General features: G+C 43.7%; 1 protein-coding gene across 2 annotated transcripts in view; it reads right to left on the bottom strand.

The window, feature by feature from the left end:
- Positions 1–22,787, bottom strand: part of MTMR7 (myotubularin related protein 7) — a 90,979-nt gene that overhangs the window by 32,333 nt on the left and 35,859 nt on the right. For both annotated transcript variants that reach the window (XR_012158656.1, XM_073341923.1), the window contains exons 4-7: positions 19,907–20,064; positions 16,046–16,174; positions 15,241–15,375; positions 1,826–1,958 (exon numbers count right to left, since the gene is read on the bottom strand). Coding sequence is in view for 1 of the 2 variants with exons in the window: in XM_073341923.1 (XP_073198024.1) it covers positions 1,826–1,958; positions 15,241–15,375; positions 16,046–16,174; positions 19,907–20,064 (555 nt within the window). In the remaining variant the exon portion in view is untranslated. The remainder of the gene's footprint in view (positions 1–1,825; positions 1,959–15,240; positions 15,376–16,045; positions 16,175–19,906; positions 20,065–22,787) is intronic.

Raw genomic sequence — 22,787 nt, 5'->3', positions numbered from 1 at the left:
GGCTGTGCAGTCCCAGCTGCGCTCCAGCCATAGGAATTATGATACCTACGGGCAGATTTCATGATGCATGACTGAAAGGGCACATGACCAGGACACACTGCAGTGTGAAGGAGCTGCAGAACGCCTACCACAAGGCACGGGAGGCAAACTGCCACTCCGGTGCTGAGTCCACGAGCTGCCGGTTCTACAAAGAGCTGGACGCGATATTTGGCAGCGACCCCACTTCCACTGCAAAGGCCACTGTGGATACTTAGGTGGTTTGTGGGCCAGTCGAAAGTGGACTGAGCCAGGAAGAGGAAATCTTGGATGAGGATGTGGAGAGGGAGGGGGACCCAGAGGCAGGGGATGACTCGGAGGCCAGAGATGCATGCAACCAGGAGCTGTTTTCTACCCCGGAGGAGGCTAACCAGTCACAGCTGTTCAATCTTGGAGAAGCGCAAACAGGAGAGGAGGCCACTAGTAAGTGGATTTGATTTTGGGAATTGCTGAAGTGAGTTGTTGGGGGCAGGAGGGTTGCAGAAAGCAGGCTTGTCTCCCACCACATGCCTAGTCTGAGTGCTGGAACAGGCTGTTGATTGACTCGCTCACTTCACAGGAATCACCCTCAGAGATCTCCAGGAAACTCTCATGGAGATACTGGGCAATCTGCTGCCACAGGTTCTTTGGCAGAGCTGCTTTGTCTCTTGCCCCATTAACGGTAACTTTCCCACATCACTGTGCCGTCACGGGGGGGAGGGGGGACAACGACACACTGACCATTGCTGTACACAGGCGAGCCACATAGGGACAAGGGCGGAAGCCGCAGTCTTGGAAAAGACCCTCCCTTGATTCCCTGCTCACTCTCAGCAGCAAAGTGTGGGGACAGGAATGATTATCAGGCACCCCCCTACAGTGCTAGCTCTCCCCAAGAGCCATGTGCCCAGTGTATGGCAGGGTCCAGGTCACCATTTTGTATGTCTTGTGGCTCATGTGTACTTGCCTGGGGCAGCCAGTTAGTGAGAGGTGTGAGAGTATTGGCTGTGTTTTAAACCACTGAATCAGTGTCCTCTGTGTTGCAAACAACACTACTTCTGTAAAATGTTGCATTTAAAAACTTCACAGAGATTACCTTGGGAGCCCAGCCTCCCTCTTTGTTACTGGCAGCTGAACAGCTGCGCAGAATTAGAAAGCGGACAAGAAGAACTAAGGAGGACTTTCTGCGTGATGTTATGATGCACTCCGCCACCAACAAACAGGAATTGAAGGAGAGGCAGGACAGTGAGAAGAGGGACCGAAAGGAGAATGCGGTGCGCCAGAATGAAGCCACGGAGCGGCTCTTAAAGGTTATGGAACGCCAGGCAGCCACACTCCAGGAGATACTAGCTCTTCAAACCAAGCAGCTCCACGCCCACCCTCCCCTGCAACCGCTGTCGTAAAACTCTTTCCCATGCTCCCCCCAGACACTGCCAACACACTCTTATCAACCTCCTGGCTCCAGTCTGTACCCATGGCATTCCACTTCTCCCCCCTCAATTCAAACTGTTGGTTTTTTTTAAACAGCCAAGTTACAAACCACATAAGAAAAGTAATATTGGTGAAATATCACTTAAAGTAAAACACTGTTGTAATCAAGAGAACATTCTTCTCTGGATGATGATATTTGGCACAAGTGTTTTAGCAAACAGGGAGATATACACTGTACAATATCAATAGGCCTGATTCTCCTCTCTCACCTGTTTTACAAGTGAAATACAACTGACTTCGAAGAAAATTACTCTGGATTTACACCTGCATGACAGAAGAATTAGGCCACCTCTCTGTATATCGATATCAAGAAAAGTTTTACCTTCTAGCATTTTTTGCAGACTACTCCTCATGACATGGATGTTCTCAATACCAATGAACTGAAACTTGATGTTGGAGTAATTGTCTTCATTCTCATATCCTTTCCCTGCTGCTCTGTTTGCCATTGCATTGAGCTGCAAAGGTAAAAAAAAAAAAAGACACTGGGTGAGAGCAGGAAACAGGTCATGCTCAAAAGACAACTCTCAGTCTACTGCAGTGAAGAAAAGAAAAAGGGATTAATTAAGCTGTTATTTAAAAATGCAAAGCTTGTAACTGAATATTCTCATGTCACTTGTGTATTCTAGTAGCTTTATCTTTTTTAGAAGGGTGCTTCAACTCTTAAAGCAGTGCTGGGCAACCTGCGGCCCACCAGGGTAATCCGCTGGCTGGCCGCAAGACAGTTTGTTTACATTGACCATCCGCAGGCGCAGTCACCCACAGCTCCCAGTGTTCACGGTTCTCCATTCCCAGACAATGGGAGCTGCAGGAAACGGCGGGGCCACAGGGACATGCTGGCCACCACTTCCCCCAGACCCCATTGTCTGGGAACAGCGAACCATGGCTACTGGGAGTTGCGGGCAGCCGTGCCTGTGGTTGGTCAATGTAAACAAACTGTCTCGCGGCCCACCAGCGGATTACCCTGACGGGCTGCAGGTTGCCCACCACTGCCTTAAAGGTTTTTATTCAATCACTCATAAGTGGACAAAAAGAAAAGGAGTACTTGTGGCACCTTAGAGACTAACAAATTTATTTGAGCACAAGCTTTCATGAGCTACAGCTCACTTCATCGGAGGCATTCAGTGGAAAATACAGTGGGGAGATTTATATACATAGAGAAAATGAAACAATGGGTGTTACCATACGCACTGTAACGAGAGTGATCACTTCAGGTGAGCTATTACCAGCAGGAGAGTGGGTGGGGAATAATTATCACTTTTGTAGTGATAATCAAGGTGGGCCATTTCCAACAGTTGACAAGAACGTCTGAGGAACAGTGGGGGGTGGGGGGGAATAAACATGGGGAAATAGTTTTACTTTGTGTAATGACCCATCCACTCCCAGTCTCTATTCATGCCTAAGCTAATTGTATCCAATTTGAAAATTAATTCCAATTCAGCAGTCTCTCGCTGGAGTCTGTTTTTGAAGTTTTTTTGTTGAAGAATTGCAACTTTTAGGTCTGTAATCGAGTGACCAGACAGATTGAAGTGTTCTCCAACTGGTTTTTGAATGTTATAATTCTTGACGTCTGATTTGTGTCCATTTATTCTTTTATGTAGAGACTGCCCAGTTTGACCAATGTACATGGCAGAGGGGCATTGCTGGCACATGATGGCATATATCACATTGGTAGATGTGCCGATGAACAAGCCTCTGATAGTGTGGCTGATGTGATTAGGCCCTATGATGGTGTCCCCTGAATAGATATGTGGACACAGTTGGCAACGGGCTTTGTTGCAAGGATAGGTTCCTGGATTCGTGGTTCTGTTGTGTGGTGTGAGGTTGCTGGTGAGTATTTGCTTCAGGCTGTCTGTAGGCAAGGACTGGCCTGTCTCCCAAGATCTGTGAGAGTGATGGGTTGTCCTTCAGGACAGGTGGTAGATCTTTGATGATGCGTTGGAGAGGTTTTAGTTGGGGCTGAAGGTGATGGCTAGTGGCGTTCTGTTAGTTTCTTTGTTGGGCCTGTCCTGTAGTAGGTGACTTCTGGGTACTCTTCTGGCTCTGTCAATCTGTCAATAAGTGGACAGACACTGTCTAGTACCAACATTGTCACCTTGAACGAAGCTGCTGGAATGTCAGAATTTTAAATAATAATCAAATCAGACATTGGCAGAGGAGAGTACAGCACTGCAATTTAACCCTGTGGGGATGAGTATGCAACATCCTGAGGGTTCTACACTCATGAGGCAAATACACTCCTCTCACCCTCTGTCATCAGGGGCTCAGCTTCTCTCCCTGCTTCTTGACCCTCTTTCCCATAACACAAATGAGCCCCTTCCAAACCTCTGAACCCTGCATGCCAGAAGAGGTCCCATGTTCTAGTGGGCCAACAGTCACATGGAGCCATTTTGGTGTCTGTGCCAGTTCTTCCCTTCTCTGGCCTGACCTCTAGACATGCACCACAGGTGCCATGCTGGTTCTTAGCCTAAACGAGTAGCTGAGGGAGGCTGGAGAGGGTTCCAAGTGGGGTGGCGACAGGTTGGATCTGAAGTGGCTCTTCCCAATAGTCCCAACCCAGCCCTCCCACTGTAGCTAGAAACATTCCCTCCTCCTAGCTTCCTTATGGCATGAAACACCTAGGATTTAGCCAGGCCCTAAGGACTAAAAGTATGGTCTATATAAGTTGTAGTTCAGAGAGGCTGATCCTTGTTTCTGTATAAGCTCCATTTGTATATAGATTATTGGGATCTTACTGCAAGGTCATGGGTTTTATTTGTTCTTACACAGCTGACCTAATTTTATTATTTTAATCAATTACTGAACATTGCCTTTAATGGTAGAATATAACCAGAAGTGTCCTATTGACCACTCCACAGCTTCATGTTTGTAAGTATACTAATCCTTCCCTGATCATTAATCTTCCATGGCTAGAATTAGTTTGCCCAACGTACCAGAGAGTTAACAAAACACACTTTCTTGAAGCTTGGGGAGGTTGCAGTGTTTCAACCAAAGTTGGTTGTAATCCCATCTTCAGGAATGTAATCACACTGCCCAATTACATCCTATGTGCAGGTTAAAGGGGTGTCTCCCTTGCCTTCTCCTTATATTCTCCAAAGTTGGCTGTTTGTATCTCTGAGTCAGAATGACCTCACATAGCTCATTCTCCAGTGTGCTCCTCCCGTCAACTTTGTATGTAAAAGGAGATTCCATTGTGTTGGCCAACAGTGCTTAATTTAAACACTGACTGAGAGGACAGGTGAATAAACATCCTTTGTCTGGCAGAAACCTGTTTTTCAACTCTGCCTCAATACAGACTTTCGGAACATGTTTTAGTATGCACAGATATCTCCTTACACAGTATCTGTACATACATTTTACAATGATATTAACAACCAGTGTGATCCCGGCTTTCATTTAAGACCTCACATGATATTCTTTAGTGAACTAGAATGTACATACCAGTATCAGGATATTCTGGTAACCCCCTTGTCAGCTGGCATTGAGGGATTTATGGGTCACGTTTCAACAGACACCCAGTTGCCTTTCCTCTTCCATCTCTCTCCCTACTCTAAGGACTACCACAAGATGCAACCTACTTCCTATAGTCTCTCTCTCCCCCATTTATTTTTTATTTGTTTTTTGGCCCAGCAGCCTCATCATACGAGTTGACCATCACTATCTTCATCATTTTTAAGCCAAAGTTTGTTTTTGTTTTTTAAAATATCCTTTCACTCATTCTAGTATCCTTAAGAAAATGCAGCAAAGATTTTTTTTGCATGGGGGGGGGGGGGAATAACTGTTACATTTCTCTGGCATTCTCACTGGTCCCTTTAGGGAAAAATCTTTGATTCCAAGCCAAGTCAAGTTTTCATATAGAGACTTTCTTTCCATAAAATATTGCCCACTACACTGCCACAGAACATGATCCACAGTTTATTTGGTTGTGCACACTTTGTCTTTTTTAATAGGTTTAACTTATCATTTAAGGCACAATGACCGAACACTCTAAAAATGACTACTTCACTTTTTCTAGCATGGCAGGGGAGTACAGTATTATCTTCAATTTGAGCCTACATCACAGAAAGTTTGTCCTTTCCCACCATCACCTGTCCATAGTTCTTGCCATTCCTTTGCAGGCTCCTTCGTGACCACACTTCTAAATTCTTATGTGCTTAAAGGTATCTTAATATCCACCTCCTCATTTTGTAGAGCATGTTTTGCTGTTTTGTCAGCCATCTCATTTCAGGTATTCCAATATAACCGGAATCCGTGCTGTTGTTATGGATACCTGTTCACATTTCTTCCATAGTTAGGAACATTATTTCACTTATGTCATTTCTGCTTTCTGAAGTCCTTGTTCTGATTACCATTATGCTTGAGAAGGAATCAGTTAAAATTACAGCTGCAGCCGGATGCACATCTCTTATCCAGGTTAGTGCCAACACAGGTTTACTGCCACAATTATCCCCATTAGTTCAGCCATCAGAACAGTCACATAATTCAACAGCCTTTTAGATTTCTGGATTCTGACTAGGAACACAGAAGGCTGTTCCCGCTCTACCCATGCTATCATCTTTTGATCTGTCTGTATAGATTTGGCAAAGCAGGCCCAGTTTTTCACAAATAAATTCAAAAATTTAATTGGTCATAATTAAGGCTACGTTTTAGTCACGGATATTTTTAGTAAAAGTCATGGACAGGTCACGAGCAGTAAACAAAAATTCACGGCCCAGGATTTGTCCATGACTTTTACTATATATCCCTAACTAAAACTTTGGGGGGGGCACTGGTGCAGGGGGGGCAGCAGCGCATGGCCCGGGACCCCCACTGGTGCTGGGGGGCAGGGTGTCTCTCTACCCGGCTCTGCGTGTCCCTGTAGCTCCTAGGCAGTCGAGGCGTCGGGGGCTCAGCATGCTGCTCCCGCTGCAGCCAATGGGAGCTGTCGGGGCAGTGACTGCGAATGCAGGCAGCACACGGAGCCCCCAGCCCCTCTGCCACCTAGGAGCTGCAGAGCCATGCCAGTTGGAGCCGGGGAGCTGCCCACCCCAAGGTAAGTACCCCTCAGCACCCCCAAACTCCTTGCCCCAAGTTCCCTCCCACACACCCAAATTTTTGCTCCTGACCTCAGGGGGTAACCCCTAAGCCAGCACCAGCTGCTGCAGAAGTCACAGAAAGTCACGGAATCGCAGCCTTAGTCATAATGTGTGGTTTTTCTTTCCCTCAGTTTTTTCCATACAGTTCCATATCCACATATGGGTGAATTATTGTCCAGCTGTAGTTTGATTTTCCATTATTAAAATATTTTAGTTCTCTCAATTTTTCTTTCGATAAAATTCCTTTACCCATTTTTTGGCCTGATACATGGATTGTCAAAGACTTCCTCATACTACTTTTGTCTACTAAGTTCCTAGCAATCCTCATAAATCTTTTATGTTCTTTTATTTTCAAGATTTCCTTTTATCTTTGCCCAAAAGATTAGATCTACTAGCATCATAATTTTACAGGTGCTGTCAAGGTTCCTCCCGCACTCTGAACGCTAGGGTACAGATGTGGGGACCTGCATGAAAAACCTCCTAAGCTTCTCTTTACCAGCTTAGGTCAAAACTTCCCCAAGGTACAAAATATTCCACCCTTTGTCCTTGAATTGGCCGCTACCACCACCAAACAAATACTGGTTACTGGGGAAGAGCTGTTTGGACACGTCTTTCCCCCCCAAATACTTCCCAAAACCTTGCACCCCACTTTCTGGGCAAGGTTTGGTAAAAAGCCTCACCAATTTGCCTAGGTGACTACAGACCCAGACCCTTGGATCTTAAGAACAATGAACAATCCTCCCAACACTTGCACCCCCCTTTCCTGGGAAATGTTGGATAAAAAGCCTCACCAATTTGCATAGGTGACCACAGACCCAAACCCTTGGATCTGAGAACAATGAAAAAGCATTCAGGTTTCTTACAAGAAGACTTTTAATAGAAATAGAAGTAAATAGAAATAAAGAAATCCCCCCTGTAAAATCAGGATGGTAGATACCTTACAAGGTAATTAGATTCAAAGCATAGAGAACCCCTCTAGGCAAAACCTTAAGTTACAAAAAAGATACAGAGACAGAAATAGTTATTCTATTCAGCACAATTCTTTTCTCAGCCATTTAAAGAAATCATAATCTAACACATACCTAGCTAGATTACTTACTAAAAGTTCTAAGACTCCATTCCTGGTCTATCCCCGGCAAAAGCAGCATATAGACAGAGACCCTTTGTTTCTCTCCCTCCTCCCAGCTTTTGAAAGTATCTTGTCTCCTCATTGGTCATTTTGGTCAGGTGCCAGCGAGGTTACCTTTAGCTTCTTAACCCTTTACAGGTGAGAGGATTTTTTTCACTGGCCAGGAGGGATTTTAAAGGGGTTTACCCTTCCCTTTATATTTATGACAGGTGCTCTCCAGTGACTATTTGCAGCACACACATTGGTGTCACATTACACCATGTGTCAATCACAGATCTTGGGCATGGAGTAGTTCCAAGTTTTTAAGAATTGTTTTTGAGGCTAAACCAAAAGCTTGGCATCTGTAGTCTGAAACTGGTCTTATCAATGCTCTGAACATCATCAATACCTTCTTTTCTGTACCCCATTTGCTTTGAGCTACACCTGTAAATTGATCCTACTTTTACATGGTATTATCTATGTGATCTTTCCAAGTTAATTTATTATCAAAACACTATTCTTAGGTACATAAACTTTTGAATGATCTGATTTTTTTCCACCATAAATCCTATTCTTCCCTAATTTTCTTTCTAGTTAAAAGCATTTCCTTAGTTTTTACAAGTGAGAATTCAAATCCCCAATCATTTCACCACTTGGAAATCCTCTGGAGTACCGGATTTGTCTTTTCCATGGCTACTTTAAGTCTTTTATGTTTAATCCATATAGCATAGTTGTCTGGAAAAAGGGAAGAACCTACTCCCATTTGCACACTTTCCAGGAAGTCATACATCATAACAGAAAATAAAGTGGGCTGATAATACGGCCTTGTGGAGTTCTATCTGTAAATCTGTACATTTTTGATAAAGCTGTTCCAACTTTAATTTGTATAGTTCTGTCACTTAAAAAGTCCCTTATCCATTGAAATACTGTCTCTTTTACTCAAGTGTGTTTAGTTTATAAACTTCCCTCCATAGCTTGTCAAAAGCTTTTTCAATGTCCAGGAAGACCATTATCATAAAGTTCTTGGTCCTCATGCTTTTTTGTTTCTCTGTAGCAGGATCAGGATCAAGCTGGGTCAGGATACCAGGAAGTAAGGGTCATGCACCAGCTTACAGACAGCAGGCAAATAGCAAAGTCAGGGACAAAGCAGTGACAGAAGCCAGAGTCTAGGGTCTACAACAAAGCAGGGTCTATAGCAGAAGCAAGCAGGCAGTTTGCATCATTGTTCAGGCCACTTTCTTGTTTATATACCAGCATGAGCCAATCAGTGGGCTGCAGGAGCTGCTACTCAAGCCCTGCTGGGTGGTACTTCCTGCAGAGCCTAGCTTTACAGGGTCCTCCAGAAAAAGTCTCCTCTAAGCTTTCAATGGTAATGTAGCAGCATCCCCAATAGTCCCAGGTTCTAATCTCACAGGGTTTTACACCTTGTTTCTTAATTAGTAGCACCAATACTTGTTTCCATTCTATTACCAGCAGTCCTTTTTCCATATATCATTATAACAAAATCATAATAGAATCTTAAGGCTCCCTTCTGACAAGTGTTCAATCTTTACCTAGAGCTGTATTTTTCCTGTTTCTAATGGCTGCAATAAGCTCCTACACACTAACATTTTTGTTTAACACATCATCACTATAGACCCTCCAGCCATATAATCGATCACAGTTATCCTCAATAAACCTCCTTTCCCCTCTCCCCCCCACCCCCAAACTCGTTGTTTTGATTCATATCACTACTGGCCTTTCGGGATTCTTTTGCTAAAGATTCCTTTCCTAAGTTGAAAACCTCAGTTTCATGGCTTACAGTAAGAGCAGATAGATATTTCCTTTTACTCTGAAATCCATTCACTTTTAATGTGTTTATATATTTCTGAAAGCTTTGAATCTTTGTTCAATTTCCCACCGAAATTTCTCCAATTTCTTTCTTTTTTTGGCTTTTTGATAATCATTTGTGCCACCGCCTTACATCTTTTATAATTCATTAACTTTTTACTATTCATTGAGTTTTTTGCTTGTTTGTATGCCCTATTTCCTCCCTTGATTGCTAATCTGCAGGCCTCATTCCACCAGAGTACCACATTTCTAAAATGGGAGCAGCTCTATACACACAATTCATTTTCTACATTCTTCTAAAATTGACAATAGTATGATATTTCAGTACTCAAGAAATGGTACCAGGGGCAGGCATACAGGAATGTGCTTCTAGTCAGATGGCCAGTAGGATGGTGGCCCTGCCTCTCAAAGGAAGTTAGATGCCTAGGTCCTAGTCAGAGGGAGGCACCTATCTCCACTTGGGATTCACAGCTGTGAACCCTCTCCCAAAGCTGAGTGCCTAAGCCAGCCCTTTCTTGTGAAAAACAATGGGGAGATAGTGGTGATGCCACTTCCTTACATCTAGTATCCAATGGTTAGAGCACTCATCCAAAATGTGGGACACTAGGATTCCAATTTCTGCTCCAGAACAGGGAGGGGTTTGAACCGAGGTCACCCACATCCTGGATGAGTGCTCTAATCACTGGGTATTTTAGCAAGCGGGCTAAGGTGTGGGTTCCAATTCCTCCTCTGTCTTTTATGCAGGTTAGATGTACTCTGAGCATGTCTACTGACTTGGGCCCCACAGGTGACACAGGCAGGGGAACCCCTAGTTTATGAATCCCACCAGGGTTTATGAGTTAGGCTCAGAGCAGCTTGGTGGTGTCAGGATTTAGGGACTTTGCACATGCCCATTGGCTGAAATTTAGGCACCTATAAGACTTCAGCAGTGGAAACTTAGGCACCTGCTGGGTTAAACAGTGGCTGAGCAAAGGTCTTGTGAATGCCAGTGATGCAAGGGCACAACTAGAATTTTCCTAAGGAGCAGGTTTTTTCTCAGGTTACCTACCATCATGTCCAAACCAAGTCACAATCTCTCCTTCTGGAGCAGGCCTGGGAGCAAAAGAGGAGGCGGCAGCATGAAGAGATGGAGCCCTCACCCCACTCCAGGCTTCTCTCCTCGCCTCACATGAAAGAGACTGGGACCGCTCAGTTGCCCAATCATTGTGACTCAGAATGGCACCTAAATGTTGGACAAAGCAGCCTAAAGGGGCTGTTGGGTGTCCTGTGAATCTAATCCCAGATCTCTAATACAGAAAGCTCTTTTAACTTGCAGTGTGTGTGTTATAGATAGATAGATAGTTAGACAGATAGACAGATAGATAGATGTAAGCAGAGTCAGGATGAGCTCTACCCTGACATCTGGTGGCGAGTCGTGGTGGGTTGTGGAAAAGAACTTCAGGGGCTGATCTCATTTGCATAGGCACACCCACCCCGCCTAGACGGTCACTTTGGCTGCTGTAGGAGCCCCAGTTTCTCTGTTATTGGGGCAGGAAAAATAAACTGTTATTATCCTGATCACGTGAATCAAGGACAGTTGAACTGTACTTGGCCTTTTGTTATGATGGAGGGACCCACCATCAACTAAGCACCACTCGCTAGGCAAGGGTCATGGGTTCCAAAACCCAATGAATGGAGAGAGACTCTACATGCCAATTGCACCTTTTCCTCTCTCCACTGTGGAATATCAGAGCTAGTCTTGATTCCACTTGGAGTCTAGTTACAGGCTGCTAAGCTGAATTCACTTTGAGCCAATGGTGCACCAGCACTGAGGCTCCCCTACTACAAGCTGAAATCACTAAAGAGCTAAAATTACTAAGAGCTGAAATCACTGAGTGTTGTGTTAAGTGGGGGTGGGGGGCTGAAGATATATTGCAGAGCAGTTCGTCGAGTGGCTCATGGGACAGCTAGCAGAGCAGTTTGCTGGAGCAGCTCACAGGACACCTGGCAGAGCGGAGCGGCTGGCAGAATGGAGCAGTTTGCAGGACGGCTGGAGTGGCTCACGAGATGGCTGGTGGAGCAGAGCAGCTGGCAGAGCAGAGCAGTTCATGGGACAGCTGGTGGAGCAGAGCAGAGCCCCCATGGAGAGGTGGGGCAGTTGGCTTTGGACCATGTAAGGTGCCCCTTAGCTCCCCCCCACCCCATTTCCACCCAGGTTGGGAGGTAAAACTCTGCAGATAAACTTTCAGACTCTGGGGCTGCCCTGACCAGGGACAGAGACTTTTAGGTTGTTGGACTTCTGGGACTTTGGATGACTTTTGGGTTGCTGGACTCAAGAGCCGAAGAGAAAGAACACGGCCCAATTTGCTTGGGGTGGAGTTTTGCTCTTTGCTCATGGGTTGTGTTATGGATCCTGTTGGTGGTGTTTCCCCAACATAATGCCACGTTGTTTCTCTCTGTTATTAAAAGGCTTTTGCTACACTCAGACTCTGTGCTTGCGAGAGGGGAAGTATTGCCTCTTAGAGGCGCCCAGCGGGGGTGGTATATACTTGTCCCAGGTCACTGGGTGGGGGCTCGAGCCAGTTTTGCATTGTGTTATTGGAATGGATCCCCTAGATATTGAACCCGGCCCTTGTTGCTGCCAACTCTGATGGACAGAAGGGTTACATTCATTTATTTATATATAAGTAAGCAGACTTTATTATATATATATATAGAAGTAGGCAGACTATTTTCTACCAAGTGCACTAAACGCCCATCTGCTCATCTTTTAATGTCAGTGAACAATGTAAAAGAAGTTGCGTCTGGACAGTGTTCTTTCAGGACGGTCCTCAGCATGCCTTGCTAGGAGGATATAAATAATCTGTTGAATTCAAATCTCTCTCTCTCTCCTTTTGAATTAGACATGAGTGTTCTCTCGAACACAAAGTGATGTAGCCTCTCAGCAACAACAACCAACCATGCAAAAAATCATCCCAACCCCCCTATTTGTCCCAACAGATTCCAACTCCCATCTCCCTACCACGGTTCCCAATGGATTCTTTGCTCAACCAGTCCCAGCCTTCTACTTCCCCTGGCTCCCAGTGCCAGCCTCCCCTTCCCGCCTTCCTACCTAGCCAGTCCTAGCCTCCCTACCCCACCCAGGTCCCAGTCTCCTTGCCCAGCCAGTATCAGTCTCTGCCTCCCAGGCTCCTTGTGCCAATATATTCCCCCAGCCTTCTTCTGCAATGCCCTCGACTCAGCTTTTGTCCACCCTGAATTTGAATCAGATCATAGAATCATAGAATATCAGGGTTGGAAGGGACCCCAGAAGGTCATCTAGTCCAACCCCCTGCTCAAAGCAGGACCAATTCCCAGTTAAATCATCCCAGCCAGGGCTTTGTCAAGCCTGACCTTAAAAACCTCTAAGGAAGGAGATTCTACCACCTCCCTAGGTAACGCATTCCAGTGTTTCACCACCCTCTTAGTGAAAAAGTTTTTCCTAATATCCAATCTAAACCTCCCCCACTGCAACTTGAGACCATTACTCCTCGTTCTGTCATCTGCTACCATTGAGAACAGTCTAGAGCCATCCTCTTTGGAACCCCCTTTCAGGTAGTTGAAAGCAGCTATCAAATCCCCCCTCATTCTTCTCTTCTGCAGGCTAAACAATCCCAGCTCCCTCAGCCTTTCCTCATAACTCATGTGTTCCAGTCCCCTAATCATTTTTGTTGCCCTTCGCTGGACTCTCTCCAATTTATCCACATCCTTCTTGAAGTGTGGGGCCCAAAACTGGACACAGTACTCCAGATGAGGCCTCACCAATGTCGAATAGAGGGGAACGATCACGTCCCTCGATCTGCTCGCTATGCCCCTACTTATACATCCCAAAATGCCATTGGCCTTCTTGGCAACAAGGGCACACTGCTGACTCATATCCAGCTTCTCGTCCACTGTCACCCCTAGGTCCTTTTCTGCAGAACTGCTGCCTAGCCATTCGGTCCCTAGTCTGTAGCTGTGCATTGGGTTCTTCCGTCCTAAGTGCAGGACCCTGCACTTATCCTTATTGAACCTCATCAGATTCCTTTTGGCCCAATCTTCCAATTGGTCTAGGTCCTTCTGTATCCTATCCCTCCCCTCCAGCGTATCTACCACTCCTCCCAGTTTAGTATCATCCGCAAATTTGCTGAGAGTGCAATCCACACCATCCTCCAGATCATTTATGAAGATATTGAATAAAACCGGCCCCAGGACCGACCCCTGGGGCACTCCACTTGATACCGGCTGCCAACTAGACATGGAGCCATTGATCACTACCCGTTGAGCCCGACAATTTAGCCAGCTTTCTACCCACCTTATGGTGCATTCATCCAGCCCATACTTCCTTAACTTGCTGACAAGAATACTATGGGAGACCGTGTCAAAAGCTTTGCTAAAGTCAAGAAACAATACATCCACTGCTTTCCCTTCATCCACAGAACCAGTAATCTCATCATAAAAGGCGATTAGATTAGTCAGGCATGACCTTCCCTTGGTGAATCCATGCTGGCTGTTCCTGATCACTTTCCTCTCATGCAAGTGCTTCAGGATTGATTCTTTGAGGACCTGCTCCATGATTTTTCCAGGGACTGAGGTGAGGCTGACTGGCCTGTAGTTCCCAGGATCTTCCTTCTTCCCTTTTTTAAAGATTGGCACTACATTAGCCTTTTTCCAGTCATCCGGGACTTCCCCGGTTCGCCACGAGTTTTCAAAGATAATGGCCAGTGGCTCTGCAATCACAGCCGCCAATTCCTTCAGCACTCTCGGATGCAACTCGTCCGGCCCCATGGACTTGTGCACGTCCAGCTTTTCTAAATAGTCCCTAACCGCCTCTATCTCCACAGAGGGCTGGCCATCTCTTCCGCATTTTGTGATGCCCAGCGCAGCAGTCTGGGAGCTGACCTTGTTAGTGAAAACAGAGGCAAAAAAAGCATTGAGTACATTAGCTTTTTCCACATCCTCTGTCACTAGGTTGCCTCCCTCATTCAGTAAGGGGCCCACACATTCCTTGGCTTTCTTCTTGTTGCCAACATACCTGAAGAAACCCTTCTTGTTACTCTTGACATCTCTGGCTAGCTGCAGCTCCAGGTGCGATTTGGCCCTCCTGATAACATTCCTACATGCCCGAGCAATATTTTTATACTCTTCCCTGGTCATATGTCCAACCTTCCACTTCTTGTAAGCTTCTTTTTTATGTTTAACATCCGCTAGATCTTTTCCTCTTCCACACTGCCTGGGTGCCACCATTGAGAGCCCAAGAGAGACAGGCTCACTGCTCTTAGTACCCGTGCCTGGCCCCACCTTGGCCTGGAGCAGCTGTGAGCAGCCATTACTGAGGAAGTCTCTCTGAGCCCTTAACTCTGGGCTGGAGCATGTTCAGTCACTCTGTTGGAATGGCATATACTCAGTCCACTCACAGGTAGGAGTTGTGAGGGGATGGAGGAGGCTCAGTGCAGATAGAATCTTGAAGATTTGAGCTGTTAAGCTCTAGCAACTCTCTACAAAGCATGTGTGAACTGTGATATTTCAAAGATTTATAACCTGGAGTTCAGACTCAAAAGGTAAATCCAAAGTAACTTTACAGAGCGGCATTACTGTGGATTTACCTGGAAGCAACTGAGATTAGAATCTAGCCCCTAGTGGCCACCATACTTTGGACTTTTATATTTTCTCTGACTTCGCAACACATACCTGGTGTTGTTAAATGTGCCAGCACTGTAACATACTTACTTTAGGCCGAGTGTCAACAACATATATGAAATTGCTTCCAGGATTTGCCTTTCTGATGGCCTGTAGCATCTGTTCATCCTCAAGGCACCGAGCACTGAAGCCAGACAAGGGCTGGCTGCTCCTGCAGATTGAGGCCTGAATTAAAACAAATCCCCCGTGTGTTTAATGTGCATTAATAATTTACTACACAAAGTTATTTACAAAACAGATCACTAGGAAATGAACAAAATAGCTCCATTACATGTACAATTAACAGGAAGAGTAGAGCAATATTATTAATTAAATGTAGCTGAATATTAATAATTTAATGTTGTTGTGTCTGTAGGCACCCGTATTCACACCCTACATATTACTGCAATGATTTTTGTATAAAATATGCTTTGTGAAATACCATTTGAAAACTAATATTCTGGTCAATAGTATCATTGTAAAATATATGTAACAATGCTGTATGTGAAATTATGGATGCTCACTGATATTATGCTTTAAAGTCTGTGACTAAAAGGCGTTTAAACCAGGCATGTCAGGAGGCGTTGATAAACGCCTTTGTTCAGGCAATGGAAAGAGTCCAACACCTCAAACCAGGTGTGGCCAAATTCAATGGGCTCTTCATTTGTTTAGAGGTTGCAGCAGGAAGAGATAATTTGCAGAGTAGCAACCACCAGCAGGGTCAGGGAACTATATGCTTATTGGGTGACTGTTGGTGTCCAGGCTGTGAGCTACAGCAGCAGAACATTTAAGGCACCAGGGTTACAGGGCAGGCGGTCACACACCCTCTCACCCCAAATCACAGCTCCACACTTACATTGTTATCCTTACAGTAGTAGGAAAGGGCTGGGAAACGTCTTCTGCTCCGGAATTTAGAGCTCCCCACAATGATGTGTGCAGTTGCAGATTTTGGTACGTACACTTCAGTAGGGTATGAGTCACAGACCTGCCAAAGGAAACTTTTGTTTGTCTGCTTGCTTTGTTTATTCAAACAGAACTTAGCATGAATGTTAACTTTAATCATCACCATTACAAAAACAAAATCACAATTACATACCACCCTCATTCTGAGGATCCTAAAGTGTTTCAAACATTAATTATGCCCCTGTGACGGGGTAGTTAATCCCCTTAATGGAAGAGGGCCTCAGAGTTAACCCACCCCCACCACTTGGCACGGTCCTTTTAATATTTTGGAAGGCCTGATATATATAAGGACCAAGCAGATACCAGTAGAAAGAAAGTGGTTTGGAAATAAGGAGTGTTTGGAAGGAAATCCCATTACTGTTTCTTTAAGGGCCTAGGACCAGGAGCCTTGCAGAGTGGATGGCACAAGGCTCTCCTCTCTCTCTCTCAGCCAACTGGGATGAGCTTTAGGAAGGGACTAGTATATCTGCTGTCTCTCCTTCATAGCAAGGGAGACACCACTAAGAGGAGGTTGTCTGGTGCATCCTCTGAGTATTGACTGGGGGAAAGGAAGCTAGTTGAAAGAAAAGCTAGCTAAGGCCCTACAGCTTGTTTAAATCACAACCCTGACTCTAAGAGGAGTGGAAACCAGAAAGATTGTTTGAAGTACAACCCCATCTCCAGAAGGAGGGTGTGTGTCAGTGTTAAGGAGAGAGAGGGTGGTTGTCTGCAGTACAACCCAGCTGCTGCCAGAGAAACTGCGTAGGATCTTAAGGAAGCTCCTCAGCAGCAGGCTGGGGAAAAGTCACACGAAGAGACAAAACTCCAGGGTGGAAGTAATGGAAGCTGTAGGCCTGAGAGAAAGGTGGACAAATGTGGGGGGAAAGAGAAGCAGCTCAAGGAAGTGACAAAAGATTGGCAGAAGTGGTCCTTAGCTGCCTAACGCAGGGTTCCTGGGCTGGAACCCAGAGGAGAAGGTGGACCTGGGTTCTCCTCCCCCAGCAATACGGAAGGTACAAGTCTTGGGACTGAAAGAGGCAAAGACAGCTGAATACTAGCTGGGGCTGGGGACCTTGGGCCTGGCATAAAGATTCTGGGTTTTCTGTTTGGACTTTTCTGTTACCCCAGAAGGAGACTGAACTGAAAGGTGACCAGACAGGCGGGCCCAGCCATGGAAGCTGCAGACCATTGCAGAACCAGAACAGTGGAGAAGGCAGTACAAGAACAGAAGAAGGCTTGCAATGCCATGTTCTGGCATGAGGCAGTGCTATGGTGTGTTCACAGGCTGTCACATGACCTCTAGGAGATAGGAAATTATTATTATCATTATCCCAATTTTACAGATGGTAAAACTGAAGCAGAAAAAGGGGAGTGCTATATATTTGTGTATCCAATAACTTTATGTGCCTATTTCAGTACACAGGATGAACAGGGGTTCTGGGAATGAATCAGGATTGTGTAGTAAAGAAAGGTATTGTCTGTAGGACCCCGTCTTATCAGTTGCAGAATTTGGAAGGTGTGCAAGGAAATTGCCTTTTCTCTTCCTGGCTGATTCATGGTTATACAGTTGAATGCTGTCCTGAGGAATCTGGCCTCTGCCACAGAGTTCCTAGGTGATGCTGGGCAAGTCACTTAAATTGAAGTAAGAAAAGGAGGACTTGTGGCACCTTAGAGACTAACAAATTTATTTGAGCATAAGCTTTCATGAGCTACAGCTCACTTCATCTGAAGTGTCTGCAGTCAGTGACTAACTGTATGTTCATCATTTTTGGGTGCCCAACATGAGACACCTGAGATTAGATTTGCAGAAGTGCTAAGTGCTCATAGCTGCAGCTGAAGTCACCAGGAGCTGTACTTTGAATATAAAAAGTGCAATCAAAATGCTAAGTTCTTTAGAAAAATCAGTTCCTAAGTATCTGTAACTGGGCATCCAAAATTGATGGACACTTGACAACTTTAGGTCTAAACCTCTCTGTGCTTCAGTTCTCCAGCTGTAAAACGGGGATAAAAATACCACCTACCATAGTATGATGAGCACCACAGAAACACTCAGGAGGAAATTAATAACTGTATATTCAGTGCTGGGTTTGGATATTGTGTGGTTAAGATCTGGGGGCACAAGCTGACTGAGGAGAAAAAGAAATATTTAATAACTACTCATTCCCTGATGAGGCAGGGATGCCATGGAAAAAATGTGATCATGTAATTAGCCACATAAGGGAGGCTGAACTGAGGTTACACATGCAACCTTAATGCTGGCATTTCCTAACTTGTAAGGGCTTGACTTTGCAACCTTAATGTTCTTTTACGGTATTTCTTTTGGATGTTATTTTAATAGAGTTCCCTTTTCAGTGTTGGAAGAGAGCACTGAATTCTTGTAATTCTTTACCATTGTCACATAAGAAATTGGTTTTGCAACAATGAAGACTGGCTCCAATGTAGTTATTTTTGATTAAGTGAGATCAGATTCAGGCCTGTTTCTGGGGCATGAAAAAATGACTGATTTTTATGTATGTATATATGAAAAACACTTCTTTATTTATAATGTATATTACTTAATATTAAATAATAAAAATAACTACTTTGTCTCTTCCTTCTGTGTATCCTTTCCTCCTTTTTCTCCCTTACCCTGCCTTCATTACCCTTTTCTTCCCTTCTATGATCCATCTAGAAGAATCATTTCCAGTGCTTTTGGTGTCTAATTTCCCTTGCTTTTCTATAACATTTCATGATTCATCCTTCCTTCTGTGGCTCATTCTGATCCCTTACATTTAAAGTTGTGTCACACTAACCCTTAAATTTGTCCTAAACCAGAGGTTTTCAACCTCTTCCTTACCAGGTCCCACCTGTTTCTCTCTCCTCCTCCCTTATCATTTAGGAAGTGAAGGGTGACACAACCCCTGACACCTGTTTGAAACACCAGCCCCACTCCCAGGGGTGGTTGTAATCCCCAGGTTGAGAGCCCCTGCCCTAAATTATGACTGCTATCATACTATTTCCACAATTCTATAATAAATTCAAGCTTTTTATATTAGAAACAAGAAAAAACAATTAACTTCTGGCAGAACATACAGTCCCCTCTGAGGAGGTCTCAAAATCCCAAGTGATCTACGTGTAGCATGTGTGCGCTCCAGTGCCAAGGCATAATGGGAGTGAGCTGACCTGTATCGACAGGCTGACTTCAGAACTTTAGTCTGTTATCTCTTTCCATTAGTGTTACTTCATCACATTTTTAAAGTTTGAATTGAACAAATGTAGGGCAGGATAGGAACATCAACTAGCTAGGTAGAAAGGAGTGGAATTAAGATTTGTGACTTCTCAGACCATTGTGAGAATATTCCATCACAAACAATTCTCAGCAGCACTGCATGTAATTTCAGGAACAAGAAGGTAAGATTAAGTGTTAAATTAATTCTTTCAAACTAATGGCTTGTGTAATTATTAGGCAGAAAAAAAATTGTCTTTAAATACTCACTAGCCCCAATTCACCAAAGCCATTATTCATGTGCTTAACTTTATGCATGTGCTTAAATCTAGCCCTGTGCAGCAAAGCAGTTAAGCATGTGCTTAAAGTGATTTTGACAAGTCACTTTATCTCTTTGTACTTCCATTCCACATGGGTAAAACAGATTATGAGTCCTTTCTCCCACTCTGTCTAACCTCTTCGGGACAGGGACTATCTCTTAGGATGCTATGTAGAGCACTTAACACCATGAGGCCCCTGCCTTGGTTGGGGCCTCTAAAATCTACTGTAATACAAATTATAATTACACACTTGGTAGTCTCTGTTTACATCACTGATCTGCCAATAGTTATTTGGAACGCCCATCCGATTATATTCTTTATTGAGGCCCACAAGCTTCCATCCTTGTTCTCGCTCTTCTTTATCTAATTTTGGGTTGAATGAGAAGCAGTAGAGCTCTTCATATTTCACTGAAAGAGAAAAAGAGGCAATAAGACAGGACAATAAATCTAAGCTGAGATCAAAGTCTCCAAAAGCAAAGCTGGTATGTTATTCTCTGTATGGGATGCTATTCTCTGTTATCCCATTCAGATCATATGTTTTGCTATGCAAAAGCCTACATACCGGCATCTAACTCCATAGAAGCTTACTTTGAAAGTAATGGGCTGTTCTGCTGTTTGTGGCCCTTTGCCCCCTACTTGTATAGGCCTGTATTATCGATCCTACTTACAATATAGTAGCTCTCCCACACCTCTTTGCTGCTCAGTTGTAAACATTCTCATAGCTAGCAAAAGGGTGCAGTGTCAAAGCTAACATGTTTCCTTGAAAGGAGGAAAAACTAAGATCAAGAAAGGATCAACACATGTGGTCCAGCAGAATTCTTTTACCAGAGATAACTTAGTTGTTTTAATTAGTGGATTACAGATCCAGTGGCAGAGACAATGGACCAAATCCTGAAGTTTTCACTGGACTCAGTAATAATGCATCAATTCTTAAATCTTAACTCAAGTTTTACTCTGCCCTGACTCAAGTAAAATTTCTATTAACTCCATGGTTTGTATGAGTAAAGACTGGAAAATCTGTCCTTAAATGACTAGCAATGACATTCTAGCTACACAGACTACTTTGTAGCAGCATGAAAATATTATTTATCTAAATTATTGCATGTAAATTATTTCAAACTCTTGTTTGCATAATTATGCCAATTCTCACATTTCAGTTCATGAACATACAATAAATATAATTTTAAATAGTTTTAACTTTGTTTTAAGAATAGCTGTATTTATGCATATGAAGTGACTTGACTGGATTCAAACACAGTATTTATATATAAACAGATATTTCATGGCCAAACTCCACTGCCAACTATTGTGTTCTGTGGATGAGATGATCCCACCAATCTGAATATAAACTGAAGAAAATTGGTTATAAGAACTATAACTCTAGCACATCAAAAGTTCATGTTTCATCCTCTCACTGTAAGGTCCGTATAGCTTTTGGATCAAAGATTTTAGCATATAAACGAACTGAAGTACACTGAATTCTGGTAAACTGAGTCACACCTGTTATCAAAACGTCACCATTTGATAAATCTGTTTCAGACTGTCTTGATTTCAGACAGGTTTAAATACAACCCTCAGTTACTTCTATTTTATGCCCTTGATAAGGAGAATAGGTCAAAAAATAGAGAATGGGGACTTATGTATGGCTTTAATAAAAATAGTTTTCATTTTAACTTCCATCCTCTTCTGCAGCAAGCATCTATTGTACTTCCATCATAGGTAATTTTTTTTTTTTTTTTTAGATTTAACAGAGCAATAAAGAGTAGTTTTAAGTTTCCATTAAATATATAGTATATGGAATCTAGGGGTAAAAAATAAAGCTAAACACGTCTGTGGCTTCTAATAACATGGTTTCCATAACTAAAAAGCTGGTGTGGTTTGTAATGTTATCACAGTTCCTTGGGGAACTCAGTTCCCTCTTTCAAAACAATTATTAACAAATATGAGGACAGAAAGGAAGGAAAGTTCCCTTGTTAAATCTTTGTGACTCAGGCACTGAACTCAAGATCAGCAAAGTCATTATTTAGAGAAAGAGAAGGAAGACCACTGAAACGCAGTTTGATAGATCAAACTTCGTTCTGTTTGTTTTTTTATGGCACAGGTTTCATAAGCCTGTGTCTCATTTGCTTATGTCTCATTTGCTAATGTACAATTGTTACTTTTTTCAGGTTAAGCTTAACTTCAAATAACAAATTTGGCTGGAATCTTGACATTTATTTTGCACCCCAGTTGCCAAAGCATGCATTAAACTAGCTGAATAAAACTACACTTCAGATATTTCCTTTCCATTGTACCTACTCACAAAATTAAGTGGAAACTTTCACAACTACTGTATAACAAATTAAAATATACATATCTTGGTTGTATGTAAATCTAGCCTGCCTATCATCTCAGGTTTTAATATCATATGGTGGTACATACAGGTTTTCCAAATGCATCAATTGTGCCTTAAAGCTTAGTTAACATATACCTTCTGTAATATTTAGGACCTGACACAAACACAGTATTATAGTCATTATGCCAAATCCTGCTTTTGTACAACTTCAAATGTTACTGTGACACAAAGTAGCCCAAGCTAAAGGGCGAAATTCTGCTTTCAGTTGTACCTCTGCATGCTCCATTAGAAGTTGACAGGTACAACTGAAAGTAGAATTAGACCCTTTAGTTTGGTTTGGCCACCTTATGTCACAAACTGTTACAATACGTTACACAATATCACTACAGAAGATGGGATCTTACACAGTTTCAGGTACGGTATAATGCACGAAAAAAGGCAAGTGGGGGAGGGAAAATAGAGCCTGACTCAGCCAGAGTTCCTCCTGGGGAAGACTCGCAGTCCACAACTGTACAGCAATTATATTACCCTTCGAGAGGGTGCAGCACTCTGGCAGATGGAAACCGAGGATAGAAAAGTTGCAACCACTAGTATTGGTAAGCCAAATCTTGCTCACTTTACAATCAGTCCTTTCAACATCAGGTGAGTAAGATTCCCATCCCCCCAACCATGTCAATGTCAGATGCTTTGCTGCTAGAGGCAAAACATGATGTTGCTCTGCAGCAATGTCCCCCACCTGGTGGAAAATGTGACTGGATCTGCAGAGCACTGGATAGCCTCAGAAGGAAAGGGGAGG

Source organism: Lepidochelys kempii, chromosome 4 (genome assembly GCF_965140265.1).
Source record: "Lepidochelys kempii isolate rLepKem1 chromosome 4, rLepKem1.hap2, whole genome shotgun sequence".
NCBI classification, from domain to species: domain Eukaryota; kingdom Metazoa; phylum Chordata; order Testudines; family Cheloniidae; genus Lepidochelys; species Lepidochelys kempii.
The sequence above is the reverse complement of the archived record's forward strand: the minus strand, read 5'-3'. Positions and strand labels throughout refer to the sequence as shown.